The sequence below is a fragment of the Xenopus tropicalis genome, chromosome 3, assembly GCF_000004195.4.
Source record: "Xenopus tropicalis strain Nigerian chromosome 3, UCB_Xtro_10.0, whole genome shotgun sequence".
Classification (NCBI taxonomy): domain Eukaryota; kingdom Metazoa; phylum Chordata; class Amphibia; order Anura; family Pipidae; genus Xenopus; species Xenopus tropicalis.
The window spans coordinates 9,657,343-9,677,959 of NC_030679.2; the positions used below are offsets into that span (position 1 = coordinate 9,657,343).

Here is a 20,617-nt window from a genome sequence, read left to right on the forward strand (position 1 = left end):
CCGGCACAACCAGGGAATGATGAAAAAGAGGCGCCTAGAACCTTCGTAGCGATCTAATACCTGCTGGGAGTATTGTGGCCTGTGCCTCCTTCCTACCCCCACTAGGGGCATCTGGATCTGCCCCCAACCCCCGCAGCATTTTTGTAAGAACTAAAGTTCCATGAAATTCAATTTACTTTATTTTATACAATTTTATCATGTTTAAACATTTCTACTTGTCCTTTTTCTTTTATCAGTTGTACAGACAGTGTAAGTTTCATTTACACAAAATGCTTATATTTTATAATAAAGTAAAACAAACTTTATCTCCGGTGTCTTCATACTATAGGCTTGTACTATAGGCATCATCTCTCCCTACTATACCTGCTATCCCACAGCCCCAGTCCCTACCCAGAGGCTATTATCCCCCCACTGCTACTATAGGCACCATCTCTCCCTACTATACCTGCTATCCCACAGCCCCAGTCCCTTCCCAGAGGCTATTATCCCCCCCACTGCTACTATAGGCACCATCTCTCCCTACTATACTGCTATCCCACAGCCCCAGTCCCTTCCCAGAGGCTATTATCCCCCCACTGCTACTATAGGCACCATCTCTCCCTACTATACCTGCTATCCCCACAGCCCCAGTCCCTTCCAGAGGCTATTATCCCACTGCTTCTATAGGCACCATCTCTCCCTACTATACCTGCTATCCCACAGCCCCCAGTCCCTTCCCAGAGGCTATTATCCCCCCACTGCTACTATAGGCACCATCTCTCCCTACTATACCTGCTATCCCACAGCCCCAGTCCCTTCCCAGAGGCTATTATCCCACTGCTACTATAGGCACCATCTCTCCCTACTATACCTGCTATCCCACAACCCCAGTCCCTTCCCAGAGGCTATTATCCCCCACTGCTACTATAGGCACCATCTCTCCCTACTATACCTGCTATCCCACAGCCCCAGTCCCTTCCCAGAGGCTATTATCCCACTGCTACTATAGGCACCATCTCTCCCTACTATAACCTGCTATCCCACAGCCCCAGTCCCTTCCCAGAGGCTATTATCCCCCACTGCTACTATAGGCACCATCTCTCCCTACTATAACCTGCTATCCCACAGCCCCAGTCCCTTCCCAGAGGCTATTATCCCCCCACTGTTACTATAGGCACCATCTCTCCCTACTATACCTGCTATCCCACAGCCCCAGTCCCTTCCCAGAGGCTATTATCCCCCCACTGCTACTATAGGCACCATCTCTCCCTACTATACCTGCTATCCCACAGCCCCAGTCCCTTCCCAGAGGCTATTATCCCACTGCTACTATAGGCACCATCTCTCCCTACTATACCTGCTATCCCACAGCCCCAGTCCCTTCCCAGAGGCTATTATCCCCCACTGCTACTATAGGCACCATCTATCCCTACTATACCTGCTATCCCACAGCCCCAGTCCCTTCCCAGAGGCTATTATCCCCCACTGCTACTATAGGCACCATCTCTCCCCTACTATACCTGCTATCCCACAGCCCCAGTCCCTTCCCAGAGGCTATTATCCCCCCACTGCTACTATAGGCACCATCTCTCCCTACTATACCTGCTATCCCACAGCCCCAGTCCCTTCCCAGAGGCTATTATCCCCCCACTGCTACTATAGGCACCATCTCTCCCTACTATACCTGCTATCCCACAGCCCCAGTCCCTTCCCAGAGGCTATTATCCCCCCACTGCTACTATAGGCACCATCTCTCCCTACTATACCTGCTATCCCACAGCCCCAGTCCCTTCCCAGAGGCTATTATCCCCCCACTGCTACTATAGGCACCATCTCTCCCTACTATACCTGCTATCCCACTGCTACTATAGCTTTACAAACAACAGTAAAAGAATGAGACAACACGCTGCGGTAAAATAAGGCTTCATTTATTAGGTTTTAATATCTGTCTACAGAGGCAATAAAAAGAGGAAAAAAGTGCAAATTTGTACAGAAAGATACAGGACAGAAAGTGCAAACAGAAAATTCACAGCTCCAGGGAAATCCCACATTCTCTTTTTTTTTTTTAATGATTTTGTCTTTATTTCGATACAGTGTTAAATATCGGAAGGGAAAGAGGATGAATTCTGGGTAATTGGGGGGGGATAATGCAAAAGAAGTGTACATATGAGTTAATAAGGAGCTCAGTAGCACGGTGTATATAGAATATAGATATATAGTTTGTAACCTGGCTTTTTTTGTAATGTTTTGTTGTTTATCTGTGCCGGGGGGGGGGGAGCATGCACAACACCTTAGATACCAAAAAACAGGCTGAATAAAAAAACAAAAACATTCTGCTGGGGCCCCAACTGGCATCCAAAGAATGAAAGGTAAACAGACCTCAAACTTTAATATATGCCCCCGACCCCCCCGAGAATATATATAAAATATATATGTAAAATAAATACCGATCAGCGGTTTACAATGTGCAAATCCCTCATTGGATCTCCCTTTTCTAACGCCCACTCCGTCTGAATGGCAGCCCAGAAGCGTGATGCCCCTCCTACAAGCTCCCTATTGGCTACAGCCCCAATGGCAAGCAGTAGGGCAGCTCCGCATCACTGTAGCAATCTAAGGTTCCAGTGCTTTGGGAAAGATCTAGAGAGATTCTAGCCAACCAATCCAAATAGACCCTTGCTCCCAATTAATTAATTTAATTACAGACTGAACCAATGATTTCCCCCGTGCGGGGCGGGGGGGGGGATCCCTGCTGATGTAAACGCCAAATCACTGTGCAAAGCCGTAGGGGTAATACTGTAGGTGCCTTCTCTCTAGCGAGCAATAACTACAGCTTGCAATCAACGCCAGACACGGGGGGGGGGGGGGGTTTAAAGGACAAGTCAACCCAAAATATATTTTACAAACACCTTTGAAAGCAATAAACGTTGGAATTTTGTTTTCTTTATTAAACAATTGTGTTTTGGGGTTGACTTGGCCTTTAAATGGGACACGATACAGATGCCACCCGTGCCCGGCAAATACCCACCTGGGCTTTTCCGCTCATCCGGGCAACTTCACAGCTTTGTACATCGTTAAAATTAACCCTTATCATTGGAAATAGAAACAAACCTTCCAGAACTTACCCCCAAACGGGGCAGCACCGCACCCCCATTGCACCTTCTGTACCCCACCTTCACTTTCTGTTAAACCCCCAAACCAAGGCCAATAAATGCTTCTTGCACCCCCCCCCTTCCTGCTCGCCTCAGATGTCCAATATCTTTTCTACTCTCAAATAACCAAGTTACCCTGCATCTGTCCAATCAGCCCCTGGGTATAAAGAAAGGAACCAGGCGGGGTCAGACTTGCTTACCGGGATGCCAGGAATAGTCCCAGTGGGCCCAGGTGTTACTGGACCTTCTGAATCCAATCCCTGCATCTCCCCAATCAGCCCCTGGGTATAAAGAAAGGAACCAGGTGGGGTCAGACTTGCTTACCGGGATGCCAGGAATAGTCCCAGGGGGCCGAGCTGTTATTGGACTCTCTGAATCCAATCCCTGCACCTCCCCAAACAGCCCCTAGGTATAAGGAGAGGAACAAGGTGGGGTCAGACTTGCTTACCGGGATGCCAGGAATAGTCCCAGGGGGCCGAGCTGTTATTGGACAGCTGCACCTCCCCAAACAGCCCCTAGGTATAAGGAAAGGAACCAGGCGGGGTCAGACTTGCTTACCGGGATGCCAGAATTAGTCCCAGTGGGCCCAGGTGTTACTGGACCTTCTGAATCCAATCCCTGCATCTCCCCAATCAGCCCCTGGGTATAAAGAAAGGAACCAGGTGGGGTCAGACTTGCTTACCGGGATGCCAGGAATAGTCCCAGGGGGCCGAGCTGTTATTGGACCCTCTGAATCCAATCCCTGCACCTCCCCAAACAGCCCCTAGGTATAAGGAGAGGAACCAGGTGGGGTCAGACTTGCTTACCGGGATGCCAGGAATAGTCCCAGGGGGCCGAGCTGTTATTGGACAGCTGCACCTCCCCAAACAGCCCCTAGGTATAAGGAAAGGAACCAGGCGGGGTCAGACTTGCTTACCGGGATGCCAGAATTAGTCCCAGTGGGCCAAGCTGTTATTGAACCCTCTGAATCCAGGGACAGGGATTGGGCAAACAAGGGTTTCCAGGTAGCAAACTGCCCAACAGAACAAAAAAACCCACAAAAACAAAAAACCACACGTTCCAATGTGCCCCACTGGGCAAAAACTCAACCCTTTCATTGCCAGGGGGCAAACAAACCAACGTCTGGGGTGCATAAGTACACGTGTGTTGGGGGGGGGGTGCAAATAATGCACGCGCTATAGAACGTTCAAGGCACTAAAAAAATATTCAGCGAGAATATCGGGAGCAGAGAGAGAGAGTTGTGTTCAAGTTCAATGTCACATGTTACATTCACATTTATCCAATAGGCTGACGGGATGAAGCGACGGCGTTAAAGCGCGGGGCGAGTCGGGGGGCTCTAACGCGCGTCGCTATTATCGTTACTACTGTTGCCCAACAACATGTATAGAGATATATATATATATCACAGTGTATCCACATCATAACTGATGGCAGAGTAATGTCCTCGCGGAACTTTATTATAGATTTATATTTATATATTTACCTTTATTCATACATTTCTAATGCTGCCGTCAAAGCTGTTTCTTTATTTTAAAGCATTAAATGACCTATATGGTAACACGGGGAGGGGCGGGTTACCTGCTGCTTGCGTATATACGCCCCGCCCACTGCCGGCTTCTGAGCCCCACCCCTTCTTGCTTGCACCCCTCCTGCCCCCCCCCCATAGGGTGAGTGTTAATCCGTTTGGGCTGGGGGGGGCAGTCAGTACATCCATATTGTGTGGGTCCTCTGTAAGGCAGGGGGGATGTACCTGTCGGAGAGTTATTGTACTACAGGGGGGGGGCTGCCGAGGTTTAGAAGTGGCCACTGCAGTGACGTTTCGGCTACCACTTCCTTGGCTCTGCCAGTCTTGCGTTCCGTGCCAGGGCTCCCCGACCCCCCTACACTAGGTAGTCCGCAGGTTGGATCCTTGGGGGTTGCTGATAGATTTCTGCAAGCTGCTAATACCGAAGTTCTGTAAGGAAGATGTCACCGCCGGGGGGAACTGGCTTAGGGGCTGAGAGGAGGGGGGCACGCCGGTGCCACTCCATGGAGCTTGGAACAGCGCCCCGGGGATTCCGTATTGTTGCGGGGGGCACATTCCTTTGGGGTAGTGAGCCAGGGAGGTCGCCGAAGCTGCTGGGAGAGGGACGGAGCCCCCCAGGGATGGGTTCATGGGGACACACAGCTGTCCGGGAGCAGAGAACTTACGGGCCATCCCGGGTCCCTGCCGGAAAACAGAACATAATAAGTGCCCCGAGACCAATAGGAATTGCCCCAGCTTAATGCTCATTGGCTACAGCCCTGTCAGCATTCTATCACTTAAGGTCCCCATACACGGGCCGATTGTAGCTGCCGATATGGGTCCCTTAGACCGACTCCGCAGCTTATTGGCCCGTGTAGGGGCACTAACGTGGGGCCTGCCCGACCGATATCTGGCCTGAAATTGGGCAGATATCGATCGGGCAGGTTAGAAAATGTATTCGGATTGGGGACCGCATTGATGCAGTCCCCAAATCGACTGCCCTATTTCCGCAATTATAATTTGATCGTTTGGCCCCAGGGAATTAGCCTACATGTCCCCCAATATTGCCCACCCGTAGGTGGGGATATCGGGTGAAGATCCGCTCACTTGGCAACCTCACCAAGCGAGCAAATCTTAATGTGTATGGGGACCTTTACCTGGACTAACTGGATCTTCTCCCAATAAGCCCACCTAAAGGTAGGCAACATCATGCTGATTTCTTGTGGCCCTAGGGCCCAACAACCAAATTACAATGGCAGGCATAGGCGCCATCGGATAGGGGACTGCATCAACGAGCCCATGGGGCCCCCTATCCGACGGAAAATCAAAGCTGTCGGGGTCAAGATCTGCCCAATTTTAGGCCAGATATGGGTTGGGGGTGCCCATGTACAGGCAGATAAGCTGCTGAATCAGTCTGAAGGACCAGAATTGGCAGCTGAAATCTGTCTGTGTATGGCACTCAAGCAGATTGGTCTAGTCCAGGGGAATCATTCAGATTCTGGCTACAGATTGGTGTTGCCCACAAACAGAATCATGATGTGATTGGCTACAGGTTAAGGTCCCCGTAAACGTTAAGATCCACTCAACTGGCGAGGTCGCCAAGCGAGTGGATCTTCTCCTGACATCCCCACCTACGGGTGCCCGATATCGGGGGGATTCAGGCTAATTTGATCGTTTGGCCCTGGGGCCAAACAATCAAATTACAACAACGGGTATAGGCGCAGTCGGTTCGGGGGCCGCATCAACGAGCCAATACGGTCCACGATCCGACTAAATTTTCTAACCTGCCCGACCGATATCTGCCCAATTTCGGGCCAGATATCGGTTGGGCAGACCCCTCATTAGTGCCCCTACATGGGCCGATGTATGGCCCCCGTGTATGGGGACCTTTAGTAAAACCCCTTAAGAAAACTCTCATGATTGGACTCGCTACAAGTTGGGGTACGCCTGAAGTCCAATGCACAGTGGTTCTAGCCCCATTCACCCCTAGAGTTGGCTACTCAGCACAGACCAACACTGGCCCTGCAATAGGCTCGCTACTGACCTCATAGCTGGGTTGCCCAGAGGCCTTACAAGCCTTTTTTCCAGTCAGGTTCATGGCGTCTCGGGCCCAGTTGTCCACCAGTTTGTGTAGATCGTCCGTGAAGGTTCCCTTGCGGCTGGATGACACGGGGGGCACGTTTGGCTGGGGGGCCGGGGCAGTTGATGGTGCGACTGTGTTAGTGCTGCTGGTCCCTAAGGAAAGAGAAAGCGTGAGATGCCGGGGGCAGAGGAGACACCTCCCCTATCTCATTAGATGTTCCTTCTCTCTCCCCCATAGAGTTATATGCAGGGGTGGGAGCAGCCATACTGCTTATCATGACACACACTCTACAGACAGCGCCACCCATGGGCTGAACAGTTCCCAATGTAATAAAGCAGCTTCTACCCCGATACTCCATGTTTAGCATTAGACAGTCATAGGAACAAAGACAACATGATGTGGCACAGGAGGAGGAATGAGAGTGGAGGGACAGGGTGAGGGGGGATAAATATAGAGATATATATAAAGTAGATAGTTACTACAGAGCTGGTTGCAAGGACAGACTTTTTTCACCATCTTCCCTGAAGCAGAAAGAGAGAGAAATAAAGTTATGATAGAGTGTGGCTCATCGGCGCAGTGACAGCAGGGGGGCAGCAGGGGCAGTGGTGAGTCTGCAGGAATCAGGCAGCAGGGGGCAGCAGCGAGTCTGCAGGAACCGGGCAGCGGCGAGTCAGCAGGAACCGGCCAGAGGGGCAGCAGTGAGTCTGCAGGAACCGGGCAGAGGGGCAGCAGCGAGTCTGCAGGAACCGGGCAGAGGGGCAGCAGGGGGCAGCAGCGAGTCTGCAGGAACCGGGCAGAGGGGCAGCAGGGGGCAGCAGCGAGTCAGCAGGAACTGGGCAGAGGGGCAGCAGCGAGTCTGCAGGAACTGGGCAGAGGGGCAGCAGCGAGTCTGCAGGAACTGGGCAGAGGGGCAGCAGCGAGTCTGCAGGAACCGGGCAGAGGGGCAGCAGTGAGTCTGCAGGAACTGGGCAGAGGGGCAGCAGGGGGCAGCAGTGAGTCTGCAGGAACTGGGCAGAGGGGCAGCAGTGAGTCTGCAGGAACCGGGCAGAGGGGCAGCAGTGAGTCAGCAGGAACCGGGCAGCAGGGGGCAGCAGTGAGTCAGCAGGAACCGGGCAGCAGGGGGCAGCAGTGAGTCAGCAGGAACCGGGCAGCAGGGGGCAGCAGTGAGTCAGCAGGAACCGGGCAGAGGGGCAGCAGTGAGTCTGCAGGAACCGGGCAGCAGGGGGCAGCAGTGAGTCTGCAGGAACCGGGCAGAGGGAGAAGTGGGCAGCACAGCAACGGGTATATGGGGGTTTATATAAACACACATATACACTGTGCTTTACTCCAGGAGGGGTGCAAGCAGAAGCAAAGTATCATGGGAAAAGGATCATCCGAGACCCCAGCGGAACAGAACTGCCCCCCAAGCCAATCACTATTCCTCCTGCACAGTCACACAATGCTGTGGATACTATTTGCAGAACTCACAGAATTAAAATAAAAAAAAAAATCTATAAAAATGAAAAACAATTGAAAAGTTACTAAGAATGGGCAGTTCTATCCCATAATAATAGCGGGTACTTGTGCCCTGGTACCTGGGTGCCCACAGCACTGACTGGTTATAGAGGCTTCTGGGAGATGCAGAATGGGGTGCCGTCACCTTCACCTTATTTCAGTCTTAATTTAAAGGGGAAGTTTACTTTAAAATGAGTTTTTGGTATAACGTACAGAGAGTTTTTCTCAGTTATTTAACTTCTTGTTCAACTTTCCAGTTGGAATGAGAGACTGGAATATGAATAATAGAGGACCTGAATAGAAATAACGGGTTCTTTTTGGCTGCTGGGGGTCAGTGACCCTCCATTTGAGAGCTGAGAGAGTCAGAGGAAGGGCAAATACTACACAAAACCAAATAAAGGTGAATTGCCCCATTACAGAAGTATCTGCATTCAGTAAATAATGTGCCCCGGTTACTGCTGTATGTACAGAGGCCCCCGTAGGTAACATCCCTATAATGTGGCACATACATACAGGGCGGCCATCAGAAATCATGGGGCCCCGCACAGCAACATTTTCTGGGCCCCCCTCCCTCAGGGCTACTCCCACAATGCCCCCCCAACTCTATGCTGGCCAGTGCCCTCCAAAGATAGGGTTCCAATTGCCTTCATACACAGGGCCCCCCTAATTCTATGCTGGCCAGTGCCCTCCAAAGATAGGGCCCCCAATTGCCCCCATACACAGGGCCCCCCTAATTCTATGCTGGCCAGTGCCCTCCAAAGATAGGGCCCCCAATTGCCCCCATACACAGAGCACCCTAACTCTATGGTGGCAGGTGCCCCCCAAAGACAGGGCCCCCCTAATTATATGCTGCCCAGGGCCCCCAATTGCCCCCATACACAGGGCCCCCTTAATTCTATGTTGGCCAGTGCCCCCCAAAGACAGGGCCCCCAATTGCCCCCATACACAGGGCCCTCCTAACTCTATGCTGGCCAATGCCCCATAAAGACAGGGCCCCCAATTGCCCCCATACACAGGGCCCCACTAATTCTATGTTGGCCAGTGCCACCCAAAGATAGGGACTCCCTAACTCTATGCTGGCCAGTGCCCCCCAAATATAGGGTCCCCAATTGCCCCCATACACAGGGCCCCCTTATTCTATGCTGGCCAGTTCCCCCCAAAGACAGGGCCCCCAATTGCCCCCATACACAGGGCCCCCTTATTCTATGCTGGCCAGTTGCCCCCAAAGACAGGGCCCCCAATTGCCCCCATACACAGGGCCCCCTAACTCTATGCCCCCATTAGACAGGTATTCTTTCTCCTCTGACGATACTTCCCGAATGACTCCAACACAAAGGTTGCGCCCCGTGCGTATGCGACCAATCGGATTCAAGTATTGATGACAGGGCCCGTAAGAGACTAAAGGGGGCCGGAGCTAGTCAAAAACCTGCATCACAGCCGGGCTCCCTTTAAAAGTAAAGTTCGCCCGGGCTCGGGACGACTGCCCCCCCTGATGGCGGCCCTGCATATATAAAGTGTTTAGGGGTAAGTAAGAGCTACTTACAGGGCGGAATCAGATGCAGCAGCAGATTTAGGGCATTTACTGACCAACTGCAGGGTTTATCATGGTGTCACTAATAGGCCAAGGCCTTGACTTAGTATGAACCCTGTTATTTCTATTGATAGAAAGTTCTGGGGGATAAAGTGGTGCCGGGAGTCGCTGTATACGTCAGTGCGGTGCTGCCCCCATTGCTTTGGTGCCCCCTGAAAATCCCGAATCAGAGAGGAAAGGACAGAGAGACAATGATGGCAGAGACGGGGCAGGAAGGAACCCCCTGTACCTCCTTCCATGCTGAAGGGATTCTGTCTCTCTCTGCTTTCCACATTCCAGATTTCCCAGAATCCATCAACATGGAAGAAGGTGAGGGAGGGGCTAAATGACTCTGCCAGCCTAAGGGGGGTGGGAAATGGTCCATGCCAGTCAGGAGGAAGACTATGATGGTTCTGAGGAATCATTTCTCGGTTATTTTGGCAGCTGGGATTGTGGGTAATGCACCTTCTTTCCATCAACCCTACTGAAGGCCCTCACATCACATGGGGGGGGGTTCACTTTCCTTTTGTGATGGAATAAATCTGAGAAAAACCCACTTCCTTACTTCTAGAAGATCCCTGGGGCTTATCCCCCATTTGGATTGGGGGATAGCAGAAGGGTCCCATTTGGAGTTAATTGGGTGTTTGACATTAGGTACAAACCTGAAGCCTATAGGAGTCTGGATTGAGACCAGGAAGTTGCCCCCTATAGGCTCCAGGTCACTCCGTGCTCAATAGAACAGACCCCACTGCTCTTTAGAGAGCGCCACCTGGGCCCAGCTTTCCGAACTGCATCTCCAGAGCCATCAGCAGAGCCAAAACCAAGGGTTACACAGGGGGTAGTGGTGCAAGCGGGAGACATAGGAGGATAAGAGACGAGGAAGGAGTAAAGTGTTACACACAAAGAGCCAAGCAGGGCGTACTCAGAAATCGCGTCCTCCTGCCAGCCATTTTGAAGGATACCCGCTCTGACTCACAGTTAAACTTGGCCCAGCCTGTGATGGAAACGGGAAGAACAGAATACAGAGACAGAAGGACAGACAGACACAACAAAGTACAGAGAGGGTACAACCTAATTAACCAGACTTATGGACATGGCATGCCAACCCGGGCGCTGGGGTCTCTAGAACAGAATATAAAGCTTGAACATTCTTCTCTGCATTTGGAAGGTTCTGGGCAGTCCCAGGCTGGAATTCAATGCACTAACCCGAGCTGGTCTGGACTGGGATTCAAAATAGGCCTCTGCACCTCAAGCACACACAGGCCCAAACAGCCCCAAACCTGCCCAGTAAACAGTGACTGTCTGTGCAGTGTTGTCCAAATGGTGGCACGCCTGCCTGCCCTATGCTGCCTGTGTGTGCTATACTCTGCCTGCCCTATGCTGCCTGTGTGTGCCATACTCTGCCTGCCCTATGCTGCCTGTGTGTGCCATACTCTGCCTGCCCTATGCTGCCTGTGTGTGCCATACTCTGCCTGCCCTATGCTGCCTGTGTGTGCCATACTCTGCCTGCCCTACGCTGCCTGTGTGTGCCATACTCTGCCTGCCCTATGCTGCCTGTGTGTGCCATACTCTGCCTGCCCTGGTTCTGAAAGTTCTGTTAGCATGGATGTTTGGGCCCACAGTCACTGCTAGACTAAATGACAAGAAGGGATATATGGAAAGGAATACAGGGGCACCATGGGATTGTGAGAATCTACAATGGAAACATAAATTCCTTCATTCTGATTGGCAGATACCTAAAATACTTCTTTATTTTTACAGCACTGCTGCAAGTGAAAGCATAAAATGATTGTGTCAACCCAAAAATATTATTTTGCCCAATGAAGGAAAATGTTATAGCGTTTCAATGGATCTGGAATTATTTAGCCTTTTGTTCAGCAGCTCTCCAGTGTGGTATTTCAACAGCTATCTGGTTACCAGTGTTTAGTTTACCCTAGCAACCAGGCAGTGGTGTAAAGGAAAGAAAAGAAGATGAATAGGAAGGAAAGGGTCTGAATAGAAAGATAAGGAATACAAAGTAAAAATAATAATATTGTAGCCTCACAGAGCAATAGGTTACTGGTTGCTGGGGTCAGTGACCCCCATTTAAAGCTGGAAAAAGGTAGAAAGAAAAGGCAAATAATATCAAAGACCAATTGAAAAGATGCTCTCTCTAACTAAATGCAATTGACCCCTTTACATCTCTGAAAGCACCCGGAGAAGGGCTAACACCAAACACACCAGAACCCCCATTCAAGCAGTTATTATGGAGACACCCCCTTGGCACTTACCTTGGCCCTGGGTGGACAGGCTGGGCACAGAGAGGGCAGCGTCGCTAGTGAAGGCTGAGCAGAGAATGTCGCTGGAAGGGGAGGGCTTGAGAAGATGAGCATGTTCGGGCGCACTGCTTGGGGGGAGCAGAAGGCCCGGCTGGGGGGGTAATGCCGACGGAGCGCTCTGCGTGGACAGGTCGCCTAGAAATATATGATACATTCAACGTCAAGAAGACAGGTCAGCCTTTGCTAGGAAAAAGTAAGCACAATCGGCACCAATGGGTGCCTGACACAATGGCTCAGGGTGCAGGGTGCGGCTGATGGGCATAGTGTGGGTGCCATTAGCCTTAGCTTTTTATCCCCATTACCTGACAAATGAGGGCTGCGGCTGTTGTGGGAGCTGCCCCGGCTGGACTTGCTGCCCTTCCCCTTGGTATGCCTCCTGCGCCGGCCAGAAAGGGGCGCTGCCGGAGGGATAATGACAGCAGGGGGCACTTTTCCCAAAGCCGTGTACAACAGCTCGATCTCCTGCTTCTGTCGACTCTGCAGTTCCTGAATCTCCTTGAGATGCCTGCGGGGGAGATAAAGTTCTACATGAGCTTTGCGCGCTGGTCACGTGATAATAGTACAATATGTGCCTTCGCCCTAGAGATTTTTTTGGGGTTATCGGTGCATTATGTATACTCACTTGTCTCGTAGCCTTCGCAGCTCCTTCTTCAGATCTTCATCTTCTATGTCAGAATCATTATCGCTGCTCATGTAGGAAGAGTTGAACGAGTTGCTAAGGCTCTGCAGGCTAAGCTTGGACCCCAAAGCGTGGTGCAGAACGGGGCTCCCTAGGCTGTCTTCCTGCGTCTCCCTGGCCGGATAGCCGAGAGCCGCAGAGGAGTCTTGCTGTAAGTAGGGTCCATTCAGATGTTTCTCAGTCTGTGGGGAGGAGGACCTCTGGGAGTCTGTCTCCAGCACCCCAGCAGATATATCATCTTGTGTCCGGGACACAGAAAAGCGCCCCACTTTGTCCGTGGTGGCAGTGGTAACCTGGAAGCGCCCCACTTTCACCAACTGCTTGGGAGATAGGCTCTGTAGATGCACCAAGTGGGGACCAACACCATCCACTATGTCTAAGGGAGCAGCGGTTTTGGCCTGGGGCTTAGTCAGGGTGCTCTCTGGGCTGCTGCATGACGCAGAGGAAGAGGAGGATGTAGAAGTGGTGGAGGAAGTGTCTGAGATGGACAGTTTGGTCTCCTCGCTCTGCTTGAGCACATTCTCTGCTGCCAAAGAGACCTGCAGATATAAAGCATGGATTTAAGTTCAACCAGAAGGAAAAGCAAAAAGCCCAGAGTCCTTTACAAAACTGCATCGGAGAAGAACACGAGCCATACCTGAAACCTGCCCATCCTCTGGACACTCGCGCCCACCTCTGCCTCTCCAGCGCTGGCTTTTGGCAATTCTGGAAGACATTTTACAAATGTTAAAATTGATGGCACTGACCACTGATAAATCATTAGGTTACAAGTAGAAACAGGCCAGTTGTATGCACTATGGCCATGGTTCCCTTACTATGCGCTGACCTATAGGAGCTCAGATCCTTGGTTTGGGGGCAGAGAGGCTGGAGACCAGACAGATTTGGGGAGAAGGCCTATTTACTCTCAGAGACTCCCAGAAGCCCATCTTGGAGGTGAATTATTGGCTTTGGCAGTGCACACTTGATGCTTGATTCTTAGAACGATGACTGACGCAATGGTTTTAATGTTTTGGGCCCTCAAAGAAGTCTGACAAGCAGTTTAGGTGCTTACCGACAACCAAAAAACCATTTTTTTGACACCCACAAGTGACCGTTACATGGCAGCACTTGCCTAAAGGTGGCGAGGTTGACAAACAATTGGACCTTTCCACTGATATTCCCACCTAAAGTGGCCTTAGGGTCAAACAATCAAATTACAACGATGGGAATAGGACCCCGTCAGAGCGAGGACTACATGAATGAGCCGTTGCAGTCCTGGCCGATCAACATCCGGCCAATTTAAGCCAGATATGGGTGGGGTAGGCCCATCAGGGAGACCCATACACGAGCAGATAAGATTCTGAATCTGTCTTAGGGTGCCCATACACGCCAAGATCCGCTCGCCTCGCAAGGTTGCCAAGCGAGTGGATCTTCTCCCAATATCCCCACCTATGGGTGGGCAATATCGGGCTAATTCAGGCTAATTCGGTTGTTTGGCCCTGGGGCCAAAAGATCGAATTAGGACAGGTATAGGCACAGACTAAATTTTTTAAATTTGCCCAATTGATATCTGGCCTATTTCAGGCTTAAGGCCCCCATACACAGGCCGATTGTAGCTGCAGATATGGGTCCCTTGGACCGACTCGGCAGCTTATCTGCCCGTGTAGGGGCAGAAACGAGCGGGCTGGCCGACCGATATCTGGCCTGAAATTGGCCAGATATCGATCGGCCAGGTTAGAAAATCCAGTCGGATCGGGGACCACGTCGGCTCGTTGATGCGGCCCCCGAACCGACTGGCCTTTTGCCGCCTACATAATAAACTTCAAGCTCCCTGATATCGCCCACCCGTAGGTGGGGATATCGGGGGAAGATCCGCTCGCTTGGCGATCTCGCCAAGCGAGCGGATCTTACCGTGTATGGAGACCTTAACGGACAGGTCTGTTTTTAGTGCTCATACACAAGCCGATAAGCTGCTGAGTCGGTCTAAGGGACCGATATTGGCAGCTGCAATCGGCCCGTGTATGGCCACCTTTAGGGACCCAAATGATCATCTTTAATCTGCCTGTGTATGGCCACATTAAAGGTACACGGGCAGATTTCAGGTGCCATTTTAGTCCTTAACACTAACAGACACCTTAGGCGGGCATATTGGTGAAAAGATCCGCTTGTTTGGTGTATGTCCACCGTAATTTAATATAATCTGTTCCTTCATCCTGCAGAGAAATCTTATACATCTCCAAATAAATGTCCAATATGCCCTGGTGCCTTGGAACACTATGTAGGTTACTGCACTGTGCCTTTGGTCGCTTCCCAATGTACAATAAGGCTCAGCAGGGGAATGCGGGTACTCTGTCTCTGCAGCCCAGTGTTACCTGAAGCGGAGGGTTGCAATGCTGAGCCGACGGGTGCTGCAACACCGGTAGAAGCTCCGCTGTGTGCAGGCTAGAACGAGAATAAGGAAAATATAGTTAGGCATAAGCAGACTTGGCTATGAACTCAAGGAACCACTCAGTCACTCAAAGTATGAAAGCAAAGCAGGTCAGAAAGAAACTAAAGCACAAACATTACACACTAAAAATGAAGGAAAACTCAATTTTATTTATTAGCCCCAAAGCTTCAGTTGCCCTATAACACCAATGACCCAGGCCTGCAAAGCTGCCCACAGCAGCTCCCCATCATGGATCCTTGGAGTGCCAGCGGCATTGCACATGCTCAGTGGGCTCTGGGCTGCTGTAGCTTAGGGGGAGGGTTTTGTAGGTAATACTGTTGTTAAAGGAAGATGCATGTTTAACGACGAGCAATATGGCAGTCTCCACTGAAAAGGATAGCAACTATGGAAAAAAGGAATGATACACACATACATATGTCATATCCTCAGATACAGACTGCAGCAACCCCAGGGATTTTATTTTTGTACTGGTTATTCCCCTAAAGGAAAGGTCTGTTGTGCTGTGGGAGTGCCTGGCACTGGTACCCCAGGAGCGGCATTCTGTCCCACACAGCAGAAAGTGAAGTTGCTTTACACACCGACTTTTGTCCATTTTAAGATGCAAAATAACAAAGGGATAGTCCTCCTCTGAATGAACATTTAGTATGATATACACCAGGATATCCAAAGGCAATTGCTCTCCAGTTTGGATAAGAACGCAGGATTATAACTAAAGATTTCAAATGGTGCAACTCTTGCTTCCAAGCAGATCTCCCCACTGGAGCAGCAGTGGCCTCAGTAATTGTCACTTTGTAGGAATGTGATGGGGGGTCAATCATAGAAACTGCTAGCTCGGTTGTTGCTGCTTCCAATATAAAATGATGTTAAATATAATACGGCCCATATATCCCGGCATTGGATGGAAAAGGCCTTCCCTATTAAATAAACCCAATAGGGCTGTTCTGCCCCAATAAGGGGTAATTATATCTTAGTTGGGATCAAGTACAGGTACTGTTTTATTATTACAGAGAAAAGGGAATCATTTAACCATGAAATAAACCCAATAGGGCTGTTCTGCCCCCAATAAGGGGTAATTATATCTTAGTTGGGATCAAGTACAGGTACTGTTTTATTATTACCGAGAAAAGGGAATCATTTAACCATGAAATAAACCCAATAGGGCTGTTCTGCCCCCAATAAGGATTCATTATATCTTAGTTGGGATCAAGTACAAAAAAAGTTAATTATTTGATTAAAATGGAGAGATGGCCTTTCCGTAAGATGGGAGATGGCCTTTCCGTAATTCATAACTTTCTGGATAATGGGTCTGATACCTGCATAGCAAAAAAAGGGCAAAAAAAAGTCCAAGAATTCATCACTTCGGCATCCTAAACCTGGAACAAGAAGGAGCGGCTTTTGTATATGGTTGAACGTGATGGACGTACGTCTTTTTTCAACCTAACTTACTATGTTACTATGTATATATGTATTTTTAGCAGGTTTTTGTATTTTTCTTTTTTAACATAAGCCTAAGAAAATGAACATGTGCCAACAAGGAAGGGGGGTATTTGTTTCCTGGGCAGTAGGGACTGTCAGTGACATTAGCCACCCTTGCTTCCTTCACACTCACAAATATTAGTGCAGAAGGCACAGGGACAGTGTCAGGGCTCAACGTCCTTCTCAGCTGGAAATCCAGGTCTTCTAGAGGCTGCTGGGACTGAAATGAGAAGGGCTACATGTAAACTCCCAATGGGAGAGGACTCGGCTCCACCATACAAATATACTAATCTCAAGGCTAAATAAGTGTCTCTTCCTAATGGTTGGCTCCGCTCGGTTGCTATGGGTCCATGGTCCAAGAGAGATTGGGTAGGAGAAAAATACAAACAGGAAGGCAGAGCATGCAAGAGCAGTCATTCACAAGGTGTTATATGGAATGGAAAATAGGCGGCCCATGCTGCACCTGAGTTAGTGAAGGTCCTGGGAGAGAAGGAGGAGGCAGGTGTTCACCAGGGAGACTGCCTGCTGGGGTCTCTGCCCCGGCCGTGGTCACCTACAGACAGGGAAAGGCAGCTCTGTGAGACACCACTCATATATACTGCAGCCAAATACATTGAGAGATGGACATTCCCGGCCCCATACAGAGATGGACATCCCCGGCCCCATACAGAGATGGACATCCCCGGCCCCATACAGAGATGGACATTCCCCGCCCCATATAGAGATGGACATTCCCCGCCCCATACAGAGATGGACATCCCCGGCCCCATACAGAGATGGACATCCCCCGCCCCATACAGAGATGGACATCCCCCGCCCCATACAGAGATGGACATCCCCCGCCCCATACAGAGATGGACATCCCGCGCCCCATACAGAGATGGACATCCCCCGCCCCATACAGAGATGGACATCCCCCGCCCCATACAGAGATGGACATCCCCCGCCCCATACAGAGATGGACATTCCCGGCCCCATACAGAGATGGACATTCCCGGCCCCATACAGAGATGGACATCCCCCGCCCCATACAGAGATGGACATTCCCGGCCCCATACAGAGATGGACATTCCCCGCCCCATATAGAGATGGACATCCCCCGCCCCATATAGAGATGGACATCCCCCGCCCCATATAGAGATGGACATTCCCCGCCCCATTTAAAAGCATGAAAATAACTCTTAAGGTGGCCATACACGTTGAGATCCGCTTGCTTGGCGAGGTGGCCAAGCGAGCGGATTTTCTTCCGATATCCCCACCTACTGGTGGGTGATATTGGGTGAATTTAGGCTAAGGCCAAAACGATTTAAATAATACGACGGTAATGGGTGCAGTTGGTTCGGGGGCCGCATCAATGAGCCGATGAGGTCCCTGTTCCGACTACAATTTTTAACCTGCACGATCGATATCTGCCCGATTTCAGGCCAGATATCGGTCGGGCAGGCCCGTCGGTAGTGCCCCTACACGGGCCGATAAGCTGCTGCATCTAAGGGACCCATATCGGCAGCTACAATCGGCCCGTGTATGGGCACCTTTACAGTCATTACTATTTAGTCCGATCCTTGTTAATTACATTACTAAACATCACTGACTTGAATTCAGACATATGTTTTTATAAACTCATCAAAGCCCCAAATGCTTTTGTCTGTCCGTGTGTATGAATATTTTAACTATGCAATCTCTTTAGAAACGACTTTCCAGGTTAAAGCTGAAAAATGATCCCCTTGTTAGCGATCGTGAATGAAACATTAATTAAAGGTAGATGATGACAGGTGGGGATCAGGAAATACAGCCAGGTGATCCCCCCTTGCTAAGAGATAAAGTCACCTGTTCTCTCATGCACCCCCCCCCCCCCCACCTCCATCCCAGAGAACAGAAGTACAAATAGGTCTCTTGCCAAAGATTCAAAACAATATTAGTATTGTATATTGCACTAAAATGTGTTGGAGAGGGGCCTTTTAATGGAAAATACCCTTTAGAAAAGAAGCCATGATCCATGTGACCACAAAATTCCAGGTTAGAAAGTGGCAGAAAAAGATGATAAATTAAAATACAGCTTGAATGAAAGTCTTAGCATAACAAGGTCTAGAATATTCTAGAATTATAAGGCACAGTTCCCCTTTAAACTAGGGTTTCTAGACGTAAATGATTTATCTACTCTCCTAAGCTCACTCTGCTGCTGTACCCCACAATAGAGATGTATAACGGACGTGTACTTACCGGTACCCGACTGAGAGGCGGCTTTGAGGGTGGGGTGGCAGCTTTGGCCGTGGCTATAGAGCTTCCAGCTGCAGATACGTAGGTGACAGGTGTAGCAGCTTGTCCAGGTGTCATGATCTGAGTCATTGTCGTCACTCCAGGTGGCCCTAAAGGTAAGCTGGTTGGTGGAGAAGAGGATGCTGCAGGCTTGGTCTGAGCGGTGCTACCTGTGGAAGGGCCTGGCAGGGGGGCCCCATCCAAACCCAATTGAGTTTCTGATGGGGTGAGTCCATGAGGGGCCCCGGCACTGCCATGCTCACTGAACAGCGACCTCAGCTTCTCCTCCAGGGTTTTTATATCGTCTATGCCAGGTTTGGGCAGGTTATCGGTGTCACCCTCTACAAGGTGCGTATGAGGCTGGTTGGGGAGAGGGGTAGGCTGGGGTTGGCCATGGGCCAACGTGTGTTGCACAGGGGGTATATTTGATCCTGGTTGGCTAACAGACATGCCTCCAGGGATGGGAGGAAGAGATGAGAGGGGTGTGCCCACAGCTCCCCCTACTGCCTGGGATACAACTGGTGTTGTGGCCACCCCCTGGGGGAGATGCACGGCAGGTTGACTTGTGATGCCTGATGCTGCAACCACCCCAGCATATGTCAGAGGTGCAGAGATGGGCAGAGACAAGCCAGTCGTGCTCATTACCGTGCCCACTTCTGCTGCCTTTTGGCCACTATCCAGCAGGGGGCTGACTGCCACGCTCTCTGCAAAGCTGGGAACAGAACTGCTGCTGCAAAGCGGTACCTGAGATGGGGCAACACTGCCATGAATAAGAGGGGCGGAGGCTGATGCAGGAGGCAGGCTCCCGGCAACGCTACCCGCTATCTGTGGCACTGGGGGAGATGTGACAGATGGGGGAACCGTCCCCCCCATTGTACTGACAGAACTGATTAGGGGTGTTAGGGGTGAGCTCAGGGTTGCAGTGCCTACAGGAACTCCACCCACAATGGGCAAAGGAGGAAGTGATGTCACAGGAAGTGATCCGATAGCTGCTACAGCAGCACCCGGTATCATGTCTGCGTGCTGGTTGGATACTGCAGTTAGGGGAGGGGACAAGGTGCTTGGAACATTGCTAGTTGGAGCCATCCCAGCAGCCTGAGGTACAACCACCTCCACCAGGGGCTGAGGCACAGAAGATGGCAGGCTACTGGGGATCACTGGGGCTGCCTGGAGGATAGGCATTGCATTAGAAGGCAGAGTTGCCACCAGACTAGTCATGGATGGTGGAAAGGGGGGTCCAGTTTGGTTAAATATGGGAGGAGCTGTGCTAGGACCCTCGCTCATCTGTGACTGGCGTAGTTCTGCAAAGGCTTGCTGCAGGCTCACAGAAGAGGCAGAATGAGACAAATTCATCCCTGGACCATGCGCGACAGAGACTGAAAACAAACAAAACATAATAAGTCATTGATGATGATGAACCTGCCTGCAACAACATTAGGCTACCAACTACCCCATCAATCAATAGATCATCTTGTTCTCTGGCAAAACCAGAGTAACATAGCAGCTGAATCCGACAACATGACATGTACAGCAGGAACGGACTGGGAGTCAAAATAGGACCTGGCGTTTCAAGTGCACACTCAATAGTGACTGTCTATGGTATCTTACAACAGCTCTCTGGCATTGGCCAGAATCCATCAATGGCCAGTCTGGGTCAGGTGTACAGCTCACTAAAATGATT

The 20,617-nt window shown here is 50.6% G+C and overlaps 2 protein-coding genes across 20 annotated transcripts in view; one reads left to right on the forward strand and one right to left on the reverse strand.

Annotated features, from left to right (window-relative positions):
• Positions 1-305, forward strand: part of rad52 (RAD52 homolog, DNA repair protein) — a 12,772-nt gene extending 12,467 nt beyond the window's left edge. For both annotated transcript variants that reach the window (XM_031897496.1, NM_001097220.1), the window contains 1 exon segment: positions 1-305. This exon segment is cut by the window's left edge and continues 13 nt beyond it. In XM_031897496.1, coding sequence (XP_031753356.1) covers positions 1-49 — 49 coding nt within the window. In that variant the 3' untranslated portion in view covers positions 50-305.
• A 1,585-nt stretch (positions 306-1,890) lies between these two features.
• The window catches only part of wnk1 (WNK lysine deficient protein kinase 1), a 133,636-nt gene continuing 114,909 nt past the window's right edge, over positions 1,891-20,617 (reverse strand). For 8 of the 18 annotated variants that reach the window (XM_031898617.1, XM_031898616.1, XM_031898625.1 and 5 more), the window contains 12 exons: positions 18,901-20,312; positions 17,144-17,233; positions 16,814-16,900; positions 15,128-15,197; positions 13,414-13,481; positions 12,720-13,315; positions 12,400-12,602; positions 12,050-12,232; positions 10,681-10,773; positions 7,195-7,236; positions 6,677-6,867; positions 1,891-5,334 (listed from right to left, as the gene is read on the reverse strand). In XM_031898617.1, the coding sequence (XP_031754477.1) occupies positions 5,014-5,334; positions 6,677-6,867; positions 7,195-7,236; positions 10,681-10,773; positions 12,050-12,232; positions 12,400-12,602; positions 12,720-13,315; positions 13,414-13,481; positions 15,128-15,197; positions 16,814-16,900; positions 17,144-17,233; positions 18,901-20,312 (3,356 nt within the window). In that variant the 3' untranslated portion in view covers positions 1,891-5,013. The remainder of the gene's footprint in view (positions 5,335-6,676; positions 6,868-7,194; positions 7,237-10,680; positions 10,774-12,049; positions 12,233-12,399; positions 12,603-12,719; positions 13,316-13,413; positions 13,482-15,127; positions 15,198-16,813; positions 16,901-17,143; positions 17,234-18,900; positions 20,313-20,617) is intronic. The other 10 variants (XM_031898631.1, XM_031898622.1, XM_031898632.1 and 7 more) reach the window with 7 other exon arrangements.